This window comes from Strigops habroptila, chromosome 2, assembly GCF_004027225.2.
Source record: "Strigops habroptila isolate Jane chromosome 2, bStrHab1.2.pri, whole genome shotgun sequence".
NCBI lineage: Eukaryota > Metazoa > Chordata > Aves > Psittaciformes > Psittacidae > Strigops > Strigops habroptila.
Genome location: NC_044278.2, coordinates 14762840 through 14783839, shown reverse-complemented (window position 1 = coordinate 14783839; position 21000 = coordinate 14762840). Strand labels below are relative to the sequence as shown.

General features: G+C 38.6%; 1 protein-coding gene across 3 annotated transcripts in view; it reads right to left on the bottom strand.

The window, feature by feature from the left end:
• Positions 1-2579: 2579 nt before the first annotated feature.
• PROS1 (protein S) overlaps positions 2580-21000 on the bottom strand; it is a 33170-nt gene continuing 14749 nt past the window's right edge. For 2 of the 3 annotated variants that reach the window (XM_030471486.1, XM_030471487.1), the window contains exons 8-15: positions 18119-18240; positions 15549-15667; positions 13266-13455; positions 12160-12327; positions 10656-10824; positions 8745-8893; positions 7766-7979; positions 2580-4859 (exon numbers count right to left, since the gene is read on the bottom strand). In XM_030471486.1, the coding sequence (XP_030327346.1) occupies positions 4714-4859; positions 7766-7979; positions 8745-8893; positions 10656-10824; positions 12160-12327; positions 13266-13455; positions 15549-15667; positions 18119-18240 (1277 nt within the window). In that variant the 3' untranslated portion in view covers positions 2580-4713. The remainder of the gene's footprint in view (positions 4860-7765; positions 7980-8744; positions 8894-10655; positions 10825-12159; positions 12328-13265; positions 13456-15548; positions 15668-18118; positions 18241-21000) is intronic. The other variant, XR_003989360.1, reaches the window with a different exon arrangement.

Here is a 21000-nt window from a genome sequence, read left to right as displayed (position 1 = left end):
TTTACTTATACCGGGTGTCAGCATTGCTGTTAGCATGTGCTTCCCCCACTAGTGCTGTGGTGGGCCTTCCACAGAGGAAGTTTGACCCAGCTGGAGAAGAATGAGGCTGATTCTGGTCCTGTTTCTAGAAAAGCAAGTTATATGGCATTTTTGTAACTGTGCAGTTGTGTGTTGTTGTGCTGGGTCTTGTTTACCTCTTAACTGGAGGATGGGAGTGAAAGGAAATACTGCTTATTCATGAACATCAAGAAACAAAGCACTATTTTAGAACTGTTACAGCTTGTGGAAGTAAAGCAAGATTTTTCAGAAGTGCTTCAAGGACCTGTTTTGCTTATGAGGAAAGGTGAGCAAGAGACTTGATCTGTAGCAGGTCTGGCATCACAAACCACAGTTTTGTCCTTCTTCAGTTACTCCTGTAATGACAGATACTTAAGGGCAACCTGAAGTCCTTGTTTAAGTTGCAGTTTACACTTCTAAAGCTGGCCTTGGGTGTGTGTGTGGAAACATAGCCCTGACTTCTGAGCAAATGTTGCCATGTCGGATGATGTAGAAGTGCCAAGTGGGGTTAAAAAGTGAGCTGTGTTCTTTCTAAAAAGAGTTGTTTATGTGTTTGGAGGGGTGTGGAATGTAAGAGAGAGGAAAAGAAAGGAGGTGAAAACTCTTGATCAAATTCACTTGTGGGTTTTGGTGTGTGTGTTGTTTTGGGGGTGGGGGTTCTGGTTGATGTTATTTCTGATGAGGTGGGTGTCCTTCCCCACATGCTCAGCTAGACTGGATAGAAGCCAGCGCACTGAGGTGGACTGGGCTTCTGCCTTTTTGGTGCTTCCGAAACCAAGAGACACAAACAAAGCATCACACTACTTCAAAAACCTTCTGGCACAGATTGCTGCATAGGATGCTTTTATGTTAGTGTATGACAATGTTCATTGTGCCAACAGTATTTCTTAAAGTATTTTTGCACGTCTGACTTTGCCTAAATGCACCTAACTGCTTTTGGGGGGTGTGTGTGGTGGTTGTGGCTTTTGCTTCACATGTTGTTGCAGTTTCAAAGGTCCTTGTTCTCAGTGACAAGGGGGGTGGACTCGGTGGCTCTGCAAACCTAGGTTGTGTGATACCGGCTTCTTGTCACTTGTGTTTTTAACATGTTCCTAATTTGCTGCGATCCTACAAATTCCTTAAAAAAAAAAAAAAAAAAAAAAGGCCAAAAAACCCCAAACAAACAACAAAACCCCTCAAAAAAACAGAACTTTTTTTTTTTTTTTTTAAGCCAGATAATTGTGGATTACATACAGCTGAGTTGATTTGCAACCACTAGATTCAAGTGCCTGTAAGAGGCATCCTAGCTATTCTAGCTCCCTTGCTTGGAACTGGCTTGTGATTTAGCTGCTTATTCACATATTCCTATTGAACTGTAACTACCCTTAGAGCACGATACACCTAGTGTAACAATGGGGGTATGGCCATTTTGTGGATGGGAAGCATTTTGCAAACAGTAAATCTATTATTGTGAAGGTCTAGTAGGTAGTCTGTATGGAGTTTTTGGCAGAAGTTCTTCTCGATGTCCAATGATAACATAATAGCATTTCTGTCTTGTTGGCACTGTTGCATCAATGTGTCAGGTAATAAGCTATCTAAAATCATAGGAATTAAGGTGACTTAGGTCTGAACTGCTGCTGCAGGGCTGTGGTCAGGAAAAGAAGGTGGGACAAAATCAGAGTCTGGTTATCTCAGTTGTTCACTCACAAAGTGATGCCTTGCTTACCCCTTTGGTGTTAGCTGTTATGGTTTTCCTTCTGTCTAATCTCTTTGGTACATAACTGTTCTTTTTAACAGATGAAACATGAAATTGTTCCCAAATCAGGTTGCTGTTTTGATGTAACAAGGTTGCTGAGACAATGAAATATTAAGCAGGTACATACAACTAATGACATCAAGGGACCAACATCAGTGTATCGTTCAGTGATAAGCAGGACTAGAATGACATAAAATGAGTTTGGCCTCTCTCTCTTTGAAGACGACAGCTCTAGAGCTAATCTTGAGTGAAGGTGTTTGCACTCAATCTACCAGGAGACATGCAGGCATTATAGTATGTAAAGTAAACTCAGATCAGGCACATAAGCAGGAAGCTGCTGTAGCATAAATGGTAACCAATTCCATTACTAGATTTCATTTTCAAGGAAATTAGGACATGCTGATTTGTAGCACTTAGTGCACAGGAAATGGAAAAGTACAGAGCAGGCCCAGCTGTTCTGTAAAAACACTGAATAGCCCTTGCTAAAATGATTATGTCTAAAAATACAAAGAAATACATCCAATGAAGGAGAAAAGATAGGAATCAGTAACTTCCACTGATCTTCTTTCTTCTGCATGTAGTTTTAAGCAAAGCTTAATTTCCTCAGGCAATATTAACAATTACTAAACTTACAAATTTATCTAGAGAATATGGATGCCTATTTGCATAGCATATTAATTTGAGCCAATTCATTTCTTTGCTGGATTATCACAATCTCTTGAGTAAGCCATTTTCCAGTAGGACAAGTCTTGCATGGTGAAAATGAACAGAGATATGCAAATACAACTTAAAATAAAAAGAAACTTGCAAATGCGGCTTTATTTAATTCTTACAAGAGGGAGGCACTTTTACATTAAAAAAAAATGCAGAGGTTTCATTATAACTACAAAACCCTAAAATATTATTCTGTGACAACAAAGAAATGGTGTACGTGTGAGAAAATGCAGTGATTTTTTTTCTTTCATCTCTATACCATTTATTACACTTAAAATCCAAAACCTAAAAAACAAACAACAAAAGAAAACCCCACCAAAAATTCCCTTTTCTTCTATTATCACAGGCCAACATAAGCACTGAGTACTGCTGACACTTTATTTTGTGTTCCTCATCTCTCATCATTGGTATTTGTTGTACAAGGCAGAGACTGACCCAAGGGCTTTCCAGAATTCAGTAGGCACTGCTGAGATACTATAAATGATCACGTGTATTTGTCCCGATTCAGCTCTGTCTCGCATACAAAACCCACTTATTTCAGTCAAGTTATTCATCTACTTGGGCCCAAATGAAGAATGTGTGTGTTGGGATGGGAGGAGACCAGGGAGGGGTGCTTTCCTGCAGTTATTTGCCCTTCATGGACTTGGGAGAAACCAATGTATTACATTATGCAAGTGGGAAGTGAAGTCAACAATAACCTCAGACAAAGTAATAATGTTGAAAGATGGGCTCGGATTCTGCAATACGAAGGTACTAATGTTAGGACTTGACAATGAAAGAAACCTTGCTAACGTCACTGGGAATATCTCTGGAGAAAGGCAATCCTCAAAATGAATATTGTCACAATCCATCCTTCTGCACATACATTTCTTCTTCAATGTCTCGAGTGAAGAAAGCAAACCTCAGGTCAAGAATCCTGGCAGATAAATGTCTCTCCAGTTGATGGATGAGAGTATGTATTCATCACTTACAGCAATTTTCTTGCTATTTATTTGGTTTGGGGTTAAAAAACCCACTAGGTGAGCTGAACGGGAGGGTTCCTGGTTGTGTGAAAACGAGGTTGGAAGTGGAAGGAATGCTCAAAGGATGTAAAAATAATATTAAAATTGCTTGAAATAAGTACACCTGAGAAAAACAGTATTTTTCTAATTACCTCTTCTATTAAAGTGGCTGAGCAGAATATGGCTTTACGTTCTGATGTTGCTAGCAAAATTTAGGCTTTCAAGTATGTCAGAAACACAACTGCAACAGGGCTCACAAATAAGTTTCTTCTGGGGCTCTGTGAATGCAAGATTGACCTAGATAACAGGAAAATAATGGACCATTAGACGGTGCTCAGATTGAGGAGTGCTAGATTTGTCATGAATGGAAGAAATGTCTGCCATAATTTCTCAGCTTTACTTGGCAAATTCCAGTTGGATATCCCGTGATGAAGACCAGAGCACATTCTTTCAAGCCATCTCCTGTTTTCCAAAATTGCCTGGGGTGTGTTTTAACTGACTCTGAAAGTAAATTACCTGACGTAATCCAGAACTCTTTTAAAAGCCTAAAGCTGGGTCCCTAAGATAGAAGCATTAAAGCTGGTACAGTAAAATAAAAACTATTTTCAAAAATTGAGCTACTTACAAAAACATTTCAGTTCTGAAGTTGCTTTACTGATATTGATACAACTTGTAAACATATTCACAGAGAGCTTGGGCTCCGGATTCTGTTGGGGTTTTTTTCTTTTCCTTTACCACAAGCACATATTAGAAAATCTGTAGAGGTTTTTCTTTGCATGTGATGCTTGGAGAAGTTTAATAAGACTGGTTTTGTTTAGATTCAAACACATGACCAAAATGTGCAACTTGTGACTCTGTGCTAATATATGAAAAATGAGTAGTAAAATTGGTTCTAAACAGAACTTCCTGAACTCTTTCTCCAAACTAAATATATCAAGAGCATAGTATGAACATGGAAGATAAATCTAGCTTTAAGATTTATCACTGATATGAATAAAAGAACATCTTACAGAATTTTATCTTGATTGTCTCTTTACAGCTGAAACGAGGGGATTTTCCCCCCCTTCTATATAAAAGGGAGGAAAAACATGCTGTTGATTATTTTCCTGGCACATGTTGAATAACATAATACAGGCTTCATTATGGCATGAGACTAATTACACAAATTATATCTGAAAGAAAAAAGTTAAATTAAGAATTGAATGGTTACTGCATAATCAGTGGGCACGAGTGAGATCTAATGTCATTGTGTTTAGAAACGGCTTCATCCAGATCCAGCTGTCTGTTGTTGACCTCCACCTCCATGCAGCCATTGTAAAAAGCGGTTACTAACGTAGCACCCAGAGGAACATCTGCACAGAAACACATTCAATTGATTAGGCCAATGCTTGCAAATTCTTATGTATTTTTCAGATTAGCAAAACCATGGGGAATACTTCAATCCCCCATCCATTAGTCAGCCACAAGAGATGAGGAATTTGGCAGGAAACACTTGGGTTCTTCTCTTTTTTTTTTTTTTTTTTTTTTTTTAAAGATTGAGATGAAGTTGGCAAAGCTGAGAAAGGTCAGTGAAATTTGAAATGTGCCTTAGAAGATTATTTCCACCCTGAAACTGAACTACATGAATGTTCTTCATAGTAGCATTTCCTGTATTAACAAGTGATCCAACAGTTTGTTTCTTGGAGTCCACTATTCTTGTCCTGACCTACAAACAGATGTTTATGGATCTAGAGGTCACGGAAAGAACCATCTTGCTTTTGCCAGAAAGCTTCTCTGGATTCAAATCTGCAAGTTCTCAGGGGACTCCTGGGAACTACACACATTTTACTGCTTCCTTACTGCTTCTTCAAAGTGAATTCTCTGTAAAAGACTCACTTTTTATCTGTTGCTCATTTAGGTATTGTTTGGATATGCTTCAGGAAACAATATGTTAAGCACAGAAATCAAGCAGGCATTGTTCTGAGGTCTTAGGGTACAACTGGATTCTTACAGGGTAAACATAAGGTCATCCAAGTACATTCAGCAACTAGGATGAGGATGCCTAGAAGCTGATCTCCAGAGCATCATCTTTTTTTTTTCAGATGTTAATCATCTATCCCTTCTAGAAGACAGACTTTATTGTCTGGGGAACAAGAAATGTTGCTTCCTTGTGATTTTTATTTTGCTGTAAGATGAAGTACTGCACAGTCCTGCAGAATCATGCTCTATTGCTCTTTTTACTCCAGTGATAACTCTGCTGCCACAGAACCATGCAAGTCTCATTTAGCTTGCACTGGTTGTGCTGAATTAATTAACAAAAAGGCATGCTTCCAAAGCATGCTGGTACTAGTTTGGAGAAATGTGTATAAAAAAATGGGGATTTCTGGTCTTTGTTACGTGCCTTTTACCCATACTGTTAAAAGCACTGTAGCTAAATGTGGGGATCCTTACCTACTTTTTTTATACCGTTCAGTAATCCCAGAGGCTTTTGAGGGGCAAGTTAGAGTAAGTAAATAAATTGGTGTAGCCAAACTGGCCATACATGGGAACCAGAAGTAGTTTTCCTACATTAGTTTTAATTTCTTTGGTAGCAGAGGCTGTTGTGGGAGAGGCTTCTTTGGATAATGTGGGGGGTGCTGTAGCTTTTGTGAGACCTTTAAGTAGAAACTGTTTATGTGTACAGAGGTTTTTTGTTAATTTGCATGTTGAAGATACGCTTACTTTAGAGGAGCAGCAAGTAACTAACACCTGCTTCCTATCTGTTTGGGATGAATGACTAAAGCCCAGGTCCTAGCTCTCAAAATGCCAATTTCTCTGTGGCTGGCAATGTACTAGAATCGTTTAAATATCACAAAGATGAAGATGTCCAAGAAATTACTCGGATATTTGTTAAGTTACTATGGCTCAGTTAACCTACTGACTCATCTCTACTAAGTAAATACTGACTTCATCTCTCTTTTAAAAGTGAACAGGTATTACAAAAACACTGTCTCTTACCTATTGCAGTATCTGACAGTACTACACCATTAGTGCATTCTTCACATTCTATACACTCGAATTGAACTCACCTAGTTAACTGGTTTCAAAGATATTGCATATCCATTCAAAAACAAAATTAAAGGAGAAACTGTCATACGTGGTGCCTAAATCTTATTACAGACTTGATTACCAGTGTACGAAGACTTGTAGAGAACAAGGAAATTCCACCATATGGGCCTGTATACTGAGGTAACCACCACTTCAGACAGAGGCTGTGGCACCTGCAGTGCTGCCCTAAACACCTTCCTTCTAGTCTGACAAGCAAGTGTAGAGGGTGGAGCCATAATTCCACCTTCCTTTGTGTATGCTACCGTGGAAGAAATGCCTAAAGTGATCATCTCCAACAGATACTTAGCTCCTCCCCTTTTTCTACTCCTGTGCACCTTTGCCTCCTGCAGAAGAAACATACTGCAGATAAAGAGCAGCTATATCTGGGGCAGTGCTATGACACTGCAGCCTACATGTAAAATGGAAGTCAATTCAAGACTATGTAGGTCAAACTCTTAGAATTTCCTTAGGAATTGTGACTTATTCTGCCTAAAATAACGTTCTTGGAGGATACAGAAAAGCTCTGCCAGAAGTAATGTTGTAACCTTGGTGTCTTTCCTCTACCAATTTTCAAGATTGAGGCTCTTAGGCTTTGAAAATTCCTCATCTCCGGCAATGCTCTTGATGATTCACCCTGAAGTTAAGCTATTTTATAGATAAACATGTGTACACTTCCCATACAAATTAATGCTTGCACATGTCTTAAGACTGTGGATACACTTGCAGCTTGCTTTAAACAAAATATTTGCTGTTTCAACACGTTTTCTGTCTCATAGAGAGTGCTGGTCATCTATTTCCCAGAGTTTAATTCCTGAAACCATATTCCTGACTTCTGCACTTCTGACAACTTACAAATGTCTAGCTTTCTTACATTCTCGATGCCGTTCCTAAATTGCGCCAGCTGGTGGCATTTCATAAATATGCAATGCTCACTCCTCTCCAGCTCAAAAATCAAGACATTTCCTACACCCAAACCTCTAGAGAGACACTCATATCTTTTAATGGGCCTAGAAATGCTACTGTTGAAAAGCAGGCTCCCTCAAAAGGTGAATAGATTGAATGAAACAAGAAGCATTTGTGGAAAAAAAACCCTGTTTTTCTGTACACTTATAGGCTTTTTCTACCTTGGGCAAAGCTGAATATAATCAGGCTTGTACAAATAATCAAATTAATTAAAAGAAATAGAATTTACCTGGCAGGCCGCCCAAGTAGGTAACAACATTTGCCATCATTGCTTGATGCAGGATAGACAGTTGCTCTGTATTGCTTCTGTCTGTCTGAGAATCAACAGACAGTTCAAGTTGCTGTTTGGTTACCAGAAGTCCAACTAGCACTTTTCTGGGCGTACATAACTTCTTTGATTCCAGATGCGCAACAGTGATGTTTCGAATGGTCACAATGATTTTCTAATTGGAAGAATAATAAGTTAAGAAGATGTCACATATAACTTTAACACACAATTATACTTAGTTCTGATACATTTTATATTTGGAAGTAGAAGAAAAGGAAATGTTAGAGCCACATTTTAAAACCTGGTACCTTAAGTGGGAAAAGTTACCCATGTGGATGTAAAATCACTACATTTATTTATATTCTTAAATTTATAAGTGAGAATGTTCACTGTAAAAAAAAATCTTTGGTTATGGTTCTGAGGTGAAGTCCTGTTCCTCTTACAGGCAAAAGGAGTACTGCTACAGTTTAAAAGGTAACCACGTGTTCATTACAGGTTCTTTTTTCAGGCAAAAGCATGGATTAGCCATGGTGTATAATCACGGTCTATTTTAGGATACCTGATGTAAACAGGTTAAATAGATGCAAATGGAAATATAAGGACGAAAAGATCCGTTTATAAATCAAAACTAACATGATGCCATTACTATAATATCATCCTTCAACTTCTGTCATATTCCCCTTTCTGTTTTGTGCATTTGGAAGGAAAGGTTGAAGAAGATGTGATGTAACGGATACTACCTGACATAAGAGCGCTTAATGCTTAGTCACTGATGTAGCAGTCATTAATATATGATCTAAGTGCTTTTCAAAATATTAATGTATTAATGTGAGTAGCGCTTTTTAGTTTGATTTTTCACAAATGGAGTAGTAAGTTATGTGAGACAAAAACAAGAGGTGTGACTTATGCATATCAGCTGCTATGATAATTGTAAGTTCACCTGTGAGTCAGAGGAGTTAGAGTCCACTATGGACAAAGCAAGAGGCACTGTTTCACCAGAAACCAAGGCAAACATAACACCAGTGTCTGTGGATGGGCGAATAGTCATAGACACATTTATTAGCCAATCTTCAGCACTGTCAAGATCATCTGTTTTAAAAAGAATAATTGAAACGAATAAATCCATCTGCTAATGAAAAACTGATATGGAGTCAAACATTAGTATTTGATCTGCTCCCACTGTGGAAAAATTTGTACTAATCTCCAGAAACAAACAAACAAAAAAAACCCCAAACAGTTTTAACTTGGAACTTTTAGGAAGAACTATAAGTCTTTTAGAAAAAAAAAAATAAATCAAAAAAACCTCCAAAACAACAAAAAAAGAAACAACAACAACAACAAACAATAACAAACCAACCAACCAAAAAAGACCCACCACAAACAAACAAAACCCCAACCTTCTAATATTGCATCTTCCCTAATCTTTTGTGCTTATTTGCTTATTGGACTTCTTTTTTTTTTCTTTTCTTGCCTTCTCCACTCTAGTGTGGAAAAGGTGCCGCGTTCATTAAAGGTCAGTTCAAAATGAAACACAAAAACCTACTTTACTTATAAATTGCTGCCACTGAGTAGAAGATAGCAGTTTTCGTACACTTTACCATTCCAAAGCAGCTCCACTACTATAATATGAATATGCAGGTGCATAAAGATGCAGATGGTGCAAATATGATTTCATATGGTACATTCATAGTGAAGCTTATATAAAAAATACTATTTAAAGAGATATTTGTCATCTTTTGTATCTTTTCTTCCAGTGCCTCTTCTCTCTCTGCCCCTTCCCTGTCAAATCTAGTAGTTTCTTGATTTCTAGTAGTTTCTTGAAATCCTAAAAATATGAGGTGAGGGTACATTCCTACACAAAGCCAAATGGGCAGGGAGACAGTGGGCTATAACAGCTCATGGAAAGGCAGCAGTTAAGTGTGGAAAGCCTCTTGAGGGGGGAGCAGCCGGTGAGAACAGAAAGGAGAGAGTGAAATTGTGGTACCAGCCCCAAACACAAAGGTCAGGAGGAGTCATGGCAGCATAGCATCAGTGAATGAAAGGGAGGAAATTTGAGGAAACTTGAGTGGCATAGGAAACTGATTTAAGTTTTTTTTGAAGCATAGAATATAAGAAGCTGGAGAAATCTTTTGAAATGGGCTACGGAATTTAAAGAAAGAAAATAGAAAAGCAAGAAAAGAATACGAAGAATAGCAAAATATAAAATAGAATGGGACAGAATAGCAAGTCCTGGGATGAAAAGGATTGGGGATCAGAGGAGAGAGCTAAAGGATAGCATAGTGTTTCAGTTGGGGATGAGTATAACGACAACAGGATTTGGGATGATGCTCAACAGAATTTTTTCATTTTGGGCTCATTTTGGAGATTCTGGTTTGGAAACTTTGAAATTAGGGCAGGCCAGGCAAGAAAGTTCTGTGCTCAGGAAGGAGCAAGAGATGCACCTAAAACCTCTAGACAGGATGTTCGTTTAGAAGCAGAATTGCAGTGATTATTTTCTCCATCCCCAATCTTCTTTTTCTGTCAGTAACATGATAGCTTTCCCATTGATGAAGAGGAGACAGAATTAGGTCATTGGAAAGTGAATGTGTTCAAGAATGCCTGTCCTTTGCAAGTAAAGAATCACTTTCTAACCTGAAGTATTTCAGAAATTAAACGGATGACATCAATGGGATCAGACTTCTCATTCAAGCAAATTTCTAACAGAATTTACCGGAATCCTTGCTGGATGCAAACAGCTTGGTTTGTGTGGGTGTTTTTCTTTCTAATTTTTTTACCCTCCTTTCTTTTAACAATTCATCAGTTCCATCACCAGTCCAGCAAAAAATACAGAAATAGACAGAAAAATACTTACTATAGTTAATCTGAAACATGGCCATTCCAGTGCCAGGGTAGAAGGATCCTCTCCCCACTGCTACTAAACAGTGTTTGCTTTGTTTTTCTTGAATAACTTCTTTTACACCTGAGTGTCCCTGATTCATCAAGTTCCAGGCACGAATGCACCCATCTAGCCGAGGGTTAATCTGTAGAAGAATTACAATATGAGGTGTTTGCATTCAAAGTTGTTTAAAAATGCTAATAATATGGCATTACTTTACATGTCAGCTTCTTTCTGGGCAGCCAATAATAGCCTTATCAACGTGATAGGTTACACCACTGATGCTGGGAGCAAACAAATGGCATGCATTCAGTACCTCAGCCTTCAAAAGGTATTTCTGATTTAATAATGTTTTCCATTTTGATGCCAGCAATCTGTACAAAAAGATTGCTTCAATTTTTAAAGGTCATGCTGTCCTTTTGTTCAGGTCACAACAGCATTTCTGTAGCTGAAAGACAATGATGACTAGCACTGCTCCTTGTTTAAGGTTCTGTTTTCTCCTTGTACTGAAGTACAAAGAAATTTCTGAAACTACCTTCTATTGGTAATGGGATGTTGTTGTATTGCTTCATATTTCTTCTGATTCACTTTTGACAAAAATGGGTCGGGGGGGGAGGGGGAAGGTGCACTCTCTACTGTACAGCTACTTCCTGCACCTCTCTTTAGACTGCCAATTAGTTTGAGGACTTCTGGACTGTGAAGTAGCCAGTTGCAACAACTTGACTGTACCCATCCCCAGCATAAGACAGAGCTGTTAAGGATGGAAGACTGAGAGAACCATGGGCCTTGTCTAGCCTGGGCTATTATAAAACCTAGCAGAAATGAATGCTCATCGTGCTGCCTGCACAGTAAATTCCATACCTATTCAGAGCCTAGCCAAGACCAGCACCAGAAACATGAATCATCGTGAAATGCTCCTGCAGCAGACATGATTTAGGGAATCTTAAAGCTACATTAGGAAATGGACTACAGAATCCTGAAAGATTAAGGCTTTGGGGAGATCTTAAAACAGTCTTCCAATACCTAAAGGGGGCATACAAAAAATCTAGAGAAGGACTTTTTACAAGGGCAGGTAGTGACAGGACAAGGCGGCATGATTTTAAACTGAAATAGATGTAGGTTAGATGTTAGAAGAGAAGTTGTGGATGCCCCATCCCTGGCAGTGTTCAAGGCCAGGTTGGACGGGGCTTTAAGCAACCTGGTCTAGTGAAAGGTGTCCCTAGATGAACTTTAAGGTCCCTTTTGACCCGAGCCATTCTATGATTAGATGGTAAGTTTTCACAACTGAAACCTAACTTAAGACAGACTACAAAGCTCCATGCATATTTATTTTCAGAACAGTGTTTTAATAACGTAACTTTCATTTTCTAAACGGATTCCATGCAGCTCTTCCTTCCTGTGTGACTACTAAGTCAATAAAATAAACCCAAACAAATAACAGAACAGTATTAATCAACATTACTCTTACTATTTTAGTTACCTGTTTAACAAGAGTGTTGTCTACTCTGCGAGGTAATCCTGCAATGTACACCTTAGTTTCCAAGAAGCCCTGTGATTGTTTAAAAAGAGTTCCTGGACTGTTAATACTCATCACGGCTTCTTTAGCTATTTTTACACTGATGCTGTGTTCTAGTTCTTCAACTGATATCTAGAATTAAATATAAATAATTACATATACACACACAAACATGTAGAATATTTTAAATACTAATTACATACACCCATAGGAAGCATTACTAATGTTTCTCTAAGTGTCTAACTTGTAAATTAGTTTTAATGCAGTCAATATTTACAGCAAATTCAAATTTGAATCAGGATACGATCCATCTGCATGGACATCCACAGGAGGATGATCATCCATTCCACCCCTATCCTGCCCTTGGGAAAACCCATGCAGCTGACTAGACAGCTTTATGTGCTATAGAGTTTGCCAGAAGCTCATTTCTACAATTGCTCTATATCAAGTCCACATATGGCACACAGTTCTCTATGTCAGTGCAACCTGCTACAGAGGATTGAATCTTCAGATGAAACATAGACAAAATAGGTTCATTGCTGGTCCCACTATTATTAGGCATCAAAGTAGATTTTTAATCTCTAGGAAGTTGTACTGAACTGAAACAGGAGGTCTAAGCAGAATCCTAGCTTCTCCCACCCCCCTTTAAAAATAAATCCCAATTGATGCTAATAATTTAGTATGATTTATAGATAGTGTAAGTGACCAAGGCCTTTCATCTTAGGTATGCAAGCTTGAAGAACAAGATGGATTTCTGGTCTAGCAAATGTTAAACTTGGTCTCTAGATAAAGTATCTAATAACTGCACTTGACCATGCAATCACACTTTTTAAAACTCTGCTGCTTCCTTTTTCATGATTACAAAGAATAATTCCTATATTGCCAGCTAGTGGTAGTTACCTCTTTCTTGATTGTAAATAGATGTCACGATCTTGGTTGATTTTTAAATCGGAGACTTGAGGGCATCATGTTAAGCTTTTTTAATAGTTGCCCCCGAATTTACTTATCAAGACAGAATGTTCCCATTAAGGGGTTAAAAGAAGGAAAGGGGAGAAGAAAACTCAGCTTACTATATGCCACAGTCCATCATTAATGGCTTTGCCGCCACTGGTGACTTTTGTTACAAATTCATTCTTGAACTGAACTTCAATTTTTCCATCACGAAGAGCAAGCAAGATCCATGCTGTATTGTCAAGGGATTCTGCATACAGTATAACTCCCTCAGCATCATATGTCCGGAAATCAAATTCTGCTGTAAATCTGAGTTATGAACAAGGAATCTTAATAAGAAGACAGGAAACATAAAATACTGTATAGCCTGAGATATCTCATTAATAGGGTAAGAAAAAAAATTCATAGATATTAAACTTTTGGTAACTCTGTATCTAAGCACCTGTGATATTTGCACACAATTAGTAAAAAACCAGAATCTAATGTAAGCCTTCTTCATACAAATCCAGTGAACAGTTTTGAGATTAACACCCTGAGCTGGGATTTGAAAGAGCCTTGGTTCAGTTCCCAAATCTGCTATGAGCTTTACATAGAAAAGATATCACACTCCCTCGAGAAAGAAGATAGATGTAATATTCCTATTGCAATTTGTGGAGCTGCGTTGTGAAAAAAATACATGATCTATGATGTGCTTCAGTACAACAGGATTGCCAAGTGTCATCCTACAACAATTATAACCTAGCAATTTGTTCTGGTTACTGCTGCCTTTTATATGTTATTCTTTAATTCAAGGATTTGCTGTTTGGATCTTGGCAGTTGGTTGAACTTGTGCATGTAGCAAAAATTATGGTTTACATTATAGAACCTGTACAGTGGAAAAGAGTATAAGTATAGCGAAAAACAGCCCTTGTCTCCTAGAATGTTTGGACTAGATAAAATAGGTAAAGGATGAAAGGAGAAACCAAAACATTCAGAAATTAGGATCTGGTGATGATAACAAGAAACAAGTAAGGGAGCTGTAATTAAGAACTCGGGTCACTTTCACTCTCAGTCTTGTTCTTTGTCCACTAGATGTCATTGTCTCTCATGCAGACCCACAGAAAAATCATTCTGTATTTACAGAGATGCTACTAAGGTAGTGCGAACATCTATCATCTTAGAAAGGTCTTCTAGGAGAGCATTAATGCCTGGTCAACTTGGAATAGTGACAGGGGAAAAAGTTCTCCATATTTATGTTCTTCTGTAAGGTTCTGTGGCTCTGGGGATCACCAGCTCAACAGCTGCTGCTGCTGTTACCCTCAAATTGTTCGGTCAGTAAATCACAGAACACTATAATTTCAGCTGCCGTAGTGAAGAGGCCCACAAGTAATAACAGGGTCACTACCATTAGCAATTGTTCTGGCAGCTGTAAAGGAAATCATATAGACAGTGCTCTTGACAAGGTACTGTGTTCTACTCGTGTCCTTGGAACACCCTGTGAAAGGAAGCACTGGGGAGGAGGAGGCGGGAGCGTTGGCCTGGTTTTGTTTCTCAGCTGTACGTGTAGCATGTCACAGCTTTTACCCAGAGCAGAAGTAAAGTAGCAGCAACATCCAAATGAAGGTCTTTCCCATATATAACTGGAACCTATACAGTAATTATTTTCCTGTAACATGTGAATTTCATGTTAAGAATTCTGAATGCCTTCCTGTATCTGTATCACTGGCTCCCACCTCCTCCAGCCCCCGCTCTTTCCTTCAGAGGAAGAGTAAGCTTCTGTGATGGGGAAGCACCAATCCTTTTGCTCTCTTGTCCACAAACTACTGGAAACTTACTGCCTTCAATCCTCTTCCTTTTTTGCCCATTCAAGTCTGTATCTCTTTGAACTCTTTCTCCCAGTCCATACCCTGTTCCCTACAACAGCACTCATGACCAGGACTATAATGGCTGGAAGTCTCCAACTCTGTTATTCCCAGATGCAATCACATCTGAATGCCAATGGTACATGTTTTACCCTAGCTGTGCACTGTTTTCTGGCTGGGACACAGCTGCTATCACGTCCTACCTGCTTCTGTGGTCTCTGGAAGAAACTTGATGACCTATTAGTTTTGTCATGTAAGAGAGCTGCTGTCTATACTGATGAGGTGTCTCAAGGACATGGTACAACCAATAAGAAATGCTGTAAAACTGACTCCAGACACATTACTCGTCTGTCCACTTTCAAATGACACCAGCTTCCTCTAAGCGCTAGTATATGTAGGAACTCAAGTTAATTCATTCTCCTCATAAAAAGGTATCTTAACCTGTGGGGAGATGGTGATAGCATTTATTCATGTAATGCACTCTTTCTAAACCCTCAGAAAATGAATGGAAACAAATGTCCATAATTTCAGTGCATACTTTAATCAATACCAAATGCTTACCTTGTGACATTTGGCAATTTAAACTTTAAATACAGAACGGGAATTCCTATAAATTGCTCTGCCAGGTAAAGCAGTTCATAATTCTTTTCAAGGTTCAGTGGGATACACGCAGTAACAGACTGAAAATGGTAGAGAATAAAAAAATGCTGTTAATGCACTGTGATAGGTCATGAAACAACTCCTATTCCTATTGCTGGCCGCTAGCCTGTCTCTTTTTACCTATTTACAAATGAAGGGGTATGGTTTTGATTTTGTTTGAGATGTCCATTATTTACACTGTTAGAGGATAATTCAGGTTGTAACAGCATTCTGGTGGAACTCTGCTTGCAACTAATATTTAAATAGTTAGCATTTGAATCAAGAATTCAAATCTTCCATCAAGTACTTTCCTTTCACCAAGGACCTGTGACTCCCACCTACTAGGGTCCTGTCAGGCTCCATCACCAAAGGTGTCTGGAATCTAAATCTGATCAGGAGTTAGAAGGGAATGAGGAAAGAACTGTGTCTTGAAGAGATTTAATTAAAAAAAAAACCTACTAAAAACCTTTTGTTTTCATTATCAATATTGATGTACAACTATTCATAGCCGAATAATCTCTAGTACTACTAGAATAATTTACCTGGAATAAAAAGTAACAATTTACAAGTGGATTAAGTAACAGGTTAATGAAAGTGTTTCTATCTGGCTGTTCCTTGAATGTACTTGTCCTGTTCAAGCTCTGGAAAGGAATGTGACAAAATCAACACTACAATTCCTGCTGGAGTAGCACTGAATTAATATCACTGATACCTGTTAGTGGGGATACCAAGCTCTAAGACCTACATTCTCAGAAAACCTGTAAATGAAATTCTAAGTATTTTTGGCAGCTGAAAAGCCTACAACAGTATGTAAAATGGATTAATCCTAATGCTCTAGCCAAAGTCAATGTGAAAAATCACAGACAGCCAACTGCAGTTGCACTAAGAGGGGAAAAAATGGTGCTTATTCTTTTAAGTCCTCACCTACCTGAAATGTTAAAGACATTTATATCCAGGAATAATATCTATTTTACATGTGGTGCAATTTTAAACTTGCCAAACTTCCAGTAAAGAAATGTCAGGTATGCATTGTAAGACATTGTTGTCTTCTGAAACTGTGATGTTATAATTAAAGAAATATCTACAGTTTTGTTCTAAAAGTAAACCACTCAGATTTCCTTTAGGTACAGGGAACTGGGCTTTTGCATGTGGAGAGAGGTGGGAGATTATTCCAGAATGTGGTTTACAGCACCTATGCCATTGACTAGTAGGAACCTAAAAGTCTCTTTGAGGTGAAGTTATTCCTCAGCACCCCTTGGATATCTTCTATATGACAGCAGTATAGAAGTCCTACAAAAGGGAATGATCAAGACTAGGTGTGAAGGGCTTTTCTGTTCTCAAGACATGCTGTACTTTGGTAAAAGTTAATGCAGTTCCTAAACTCTGATTTCTGTATTCACAATGCAGCAGTTTCATTAAATGTGTAGGTGTTCATCTTGAATTTTCTAGCTTCATTTTATGTCTGCTACTGTCACTAGTCTTCGGACTGCATGTATTTTCAGCTGATTAAACTTTTTTATTATTATTATTATTAAAAGGCCTGAAACTAACTTTCAGATACAAAGTTAATCGCTTTTGAACACAATATTGAAAATAACGTGATGAAGCTAGAAGATGCTCTTCCTATTTAATGAATAAGCCAAATGAACGATAATAACTGCGAGTGTTGTTCAGTTATTAAACTTCAGAAAGTACAAACAAGATCTAATACACGCTAGAACTTGTGTCAGACCTCGTTCCTACAGTTCAAGACCAGTTTTGTTATACTACGTTAGAGGTGTATTTTCATTGGCAGTTATCTGAGCTCACTTAGTATAACAAGTCTCAGCCTGCCTGCACCTTTCAGTGTATACAGTGAATCACTCACGAGAAAATCCTTGAACTAGGATTCTTTGGAGTTACAAACTTTCTGCTACTAAGAAGTATAAATTTTCAGACTGAGCAAGAACAGCTGTCTTGGCTGAAAGATGTTCTTCAACTGGCAAGTATTATTAAATGCTTTTTCTTAAGCTGTGGCAGATGAGAACTGTGGAAAACAATCCAGGTTTTTTGACCCAAACAGGCAAAGCATAGAGTAATTCTGAAAGAGTGAGCGAAAACTTCTGAGCAGTCTAAAAAAAACCTGGGAACACATGGATAAATGGAGTATTCTGGCTCTGAGTAATCTGAACAAGAATTATTTGTTTGATAGGAGAAAGCTGGGACTTATTTTGGAAGCAGCAGGGAATAAAGATGACTGGCTAAGGAAAGCTGGAAAGCTTCTTTTGACAGGATTCCTATAAATGAGCATGCATGAACTGAGCATGCATACAAATCCCTACCAGGTCTGTTTTGTGAGCCAAACCACAGCTTGGAGTTCCCAGCACTTTCTCAGCAATTTTGAATCAGTTCTCAAATAGCTGCCTATTTTCCTTAATCTAACTTATAGCTGTCATGAAGAAATATCTAACTTTGTGATTTTCCACATGGAATTTTACATAGTGCAGTTTTACCTCACAATTCTTCATGTCCTTAGAGAGCTTGAACCCTTTTTTGCCATCACAATAGCAGCTATAACTTCCTGGAGAGTTTACACAGAGTTGAGCACAAACATTTTCAGCACATTCATCAATATCTACAAGAAATGGAACCATACAGAAAGATTTATTCAGATTATTCATGGCACAGACTGAAAACTAAAACAATAAATCAACGGAATAATGGACAAGATGGGTTCTCTGGCATAACATGAATCCAGTAGGTGACTGCTGCTAAGCTAAACTAATGCTAATTGATGTCTCCTATGTAAAATTTACAAACTAGAATTACCTGCTGGGTATATAAGACCTAGTAATCTGATAGAGGCCTTGCGTGCAGAGCTGGGAAAAAGTTGGTCTGATTTGTGAGGCAGTAAGAAGCTGAGCTTGTAAGGTGGCTGAGCTAGTGAAAGAGACCTCAATAAACCACTACTGTTTATGGCAGAAACGCCATTTGGGTCAGATCTCTTCCTTTCCCTATAAGATGTCATGAGAACATAGAGTATTAAGAATATATATGGCAAGTATGTGGAAAAAGGATGTGTAAACCTAAAATTATCTCAGGGCAAAAATATCTTTTAAAATAACATACAATAATCTCATAAATAACTAAGTTTCAGACAGCATCTATTTGTGGAGACCAATCTGATTTGAGCTGCAAATAAGCTAAACTAACTAATGGAACTTCATTTTCTATTTAGTAGGCCATACACAATAAATAATTTATAAATGAAAGGCTTTGTAAAAGGCCAATGTAGCTGTTACATTTCTAACATAGAAACAAAATGTCTCCTGGGTAGAGACTCTAATGAGGGTAATTTTGGGCCTGCCATAGTTGGAGCCCAGCTGGCAACTAAGTACCATGCAGCTGCTTGCTCACACACACCCCCACAGTGGGATCTGGAGCAGAATCAGAAAAAAGGTAAAAACCTGTGGGTTGAGATAAGAAGAGTTTAATTATTGAAATACAAGTAAATTATAATAATAATACAATAATAATGAAAGAAAATAGAGAGAGAGGAAGGAATAACACACACACACACAATTCCAAAACCAACAAGTGACGGACAGCACAATTGCTCATCACCCACTGACCAAAACCCAGCCTGTCCACAAGCAGTGACTGGCCCCTCCTGGCCAGCTTCCCCAGTTTATATACTGGGCATGACGTGCTGTGGTATGGAATACCTCTTTGGCTAGTTTGGGTCAGGTGTCCTGTCTCTGCTCCCTCCCTGCTTCTTGTGCCCCTCCTCACTGGCAGAGCGTGAGACTGCAAAGTCCTTGATCAGGGTAAGCGCTACTGAGCAACAACTAAAACGGTGGTGTGTTATCGGCATTGTTCTCAGGCTGAAGCCAAAACACAGCACTGCACCAGCTACCAGAAAAAAAATAATTAACTCCATCCCAGCTGAAACCAAGACAGGGCCTCAGATTAAAGAAACTGTGATACTTGTTTTGAAACAAATGTTAATAAAATCATTCTGGTTATGATCATCTGGGGATCTGAAAAGGCCAAGAAATCCACCTAGGTATAAGCACAGAGAGAGAAGGAGAAAAAAAAAAGACCAAAAACCCAACCCACAAAACCACTAACCCTATAGACTGCTTCGCTGTGAAGATGTAAACCAAAATAAAAAATGTAACACTTTCCAATAAGCATTAGAGATACTTCAAGAAACACCTTTCTTCCTATGCCCTTTCCAAAGGAGCATGACTGTGCATAGATGCTTTAGGAGGTATTGTTCTCTGTGCAGGTCCTATAACCTTTCTAGTACTTGAACACCTAGCACTACAAAAGTAAAACTACAAGCACTGGTTAACCAGTAGCACTAGAGTAAATCTGAGTGCTGAATTCTCTGAAAGCAGCAGTTAATTCAGAACACATTTCCCAGGCCCAGTGCCTGCAGACAAACAGAGACTTATGAGGTTATTATGAAAGCTTATCATGTAGTGTGACAGATGAATTTCTATCATTAAATCAATTACTCAGAGACTTGCACCCATCTTGCAGGGGTGTAAATTTCCATTACTAAAATGAACCTGCTGCTCAGGGGTAAGGTCTCCCTCCAGAGTGTACTATAGCAGCAGAGGGACAGCCAAGCTTCTTGCATAGGTATGAAGTCTCCTTCCTCAGCAGACATTCTGGAATCCTTGAACAGTCCAAATGGCAGGATCTCCCTGTGCAGAGAGCTAATTGTCCTCCTACAGAAATGCTGATGTGCACTGGAGGGGACCAGGGGTTTTTGAGGTTTTAATCAGTTATGCTGTAACTATCCTGGTTTTTGTTTTGGTTGTTTGTTTTTGTTTCTTTTTTTCTTCAAAGTTGTAGGCAGCACTTTGCATGTTTGAGCTTTTAAAGGCTTCCCACAGATCTGTCCACATGTCAGTCCCACCTCATAAGACGGTCAGCAGAAGCTATTCGTAGAAACCCATGAATCTGCACAGCATCCTGGGTTTATCCAGCTGCTTTCAGTGGAAGGCTAAAATAGCTTGCTTTGGGTAAGTTGCTAAGATATGATAGAATCAGCCACAAAGGAGCTATATACTACGTCTTAGAAGGGAGCTATATAATGCTAGAGAAATATCGTGATTTCCCCAGGGCGTGGATGTGGGTAGGCAGGGTTTTGTGAGTGTTAAACAATTAATGGGGGAAAGGGAAACCCTGATTCTTTGTCCCAAATTTTCAGACTGTGTGCTAGGGAGAGACTAATACATAAAATACAGACATACTCTGTGCTGTTTGATTAACTGGTTCAGTCAGTTCTTTAAGAGATGTTCCCCTTTCAGAGAAGAAAAAAGAAAATGGGAGAAGATATACCAAAATTTAGGCAATTCTTTAAAATATGGGTTCAGCTTGG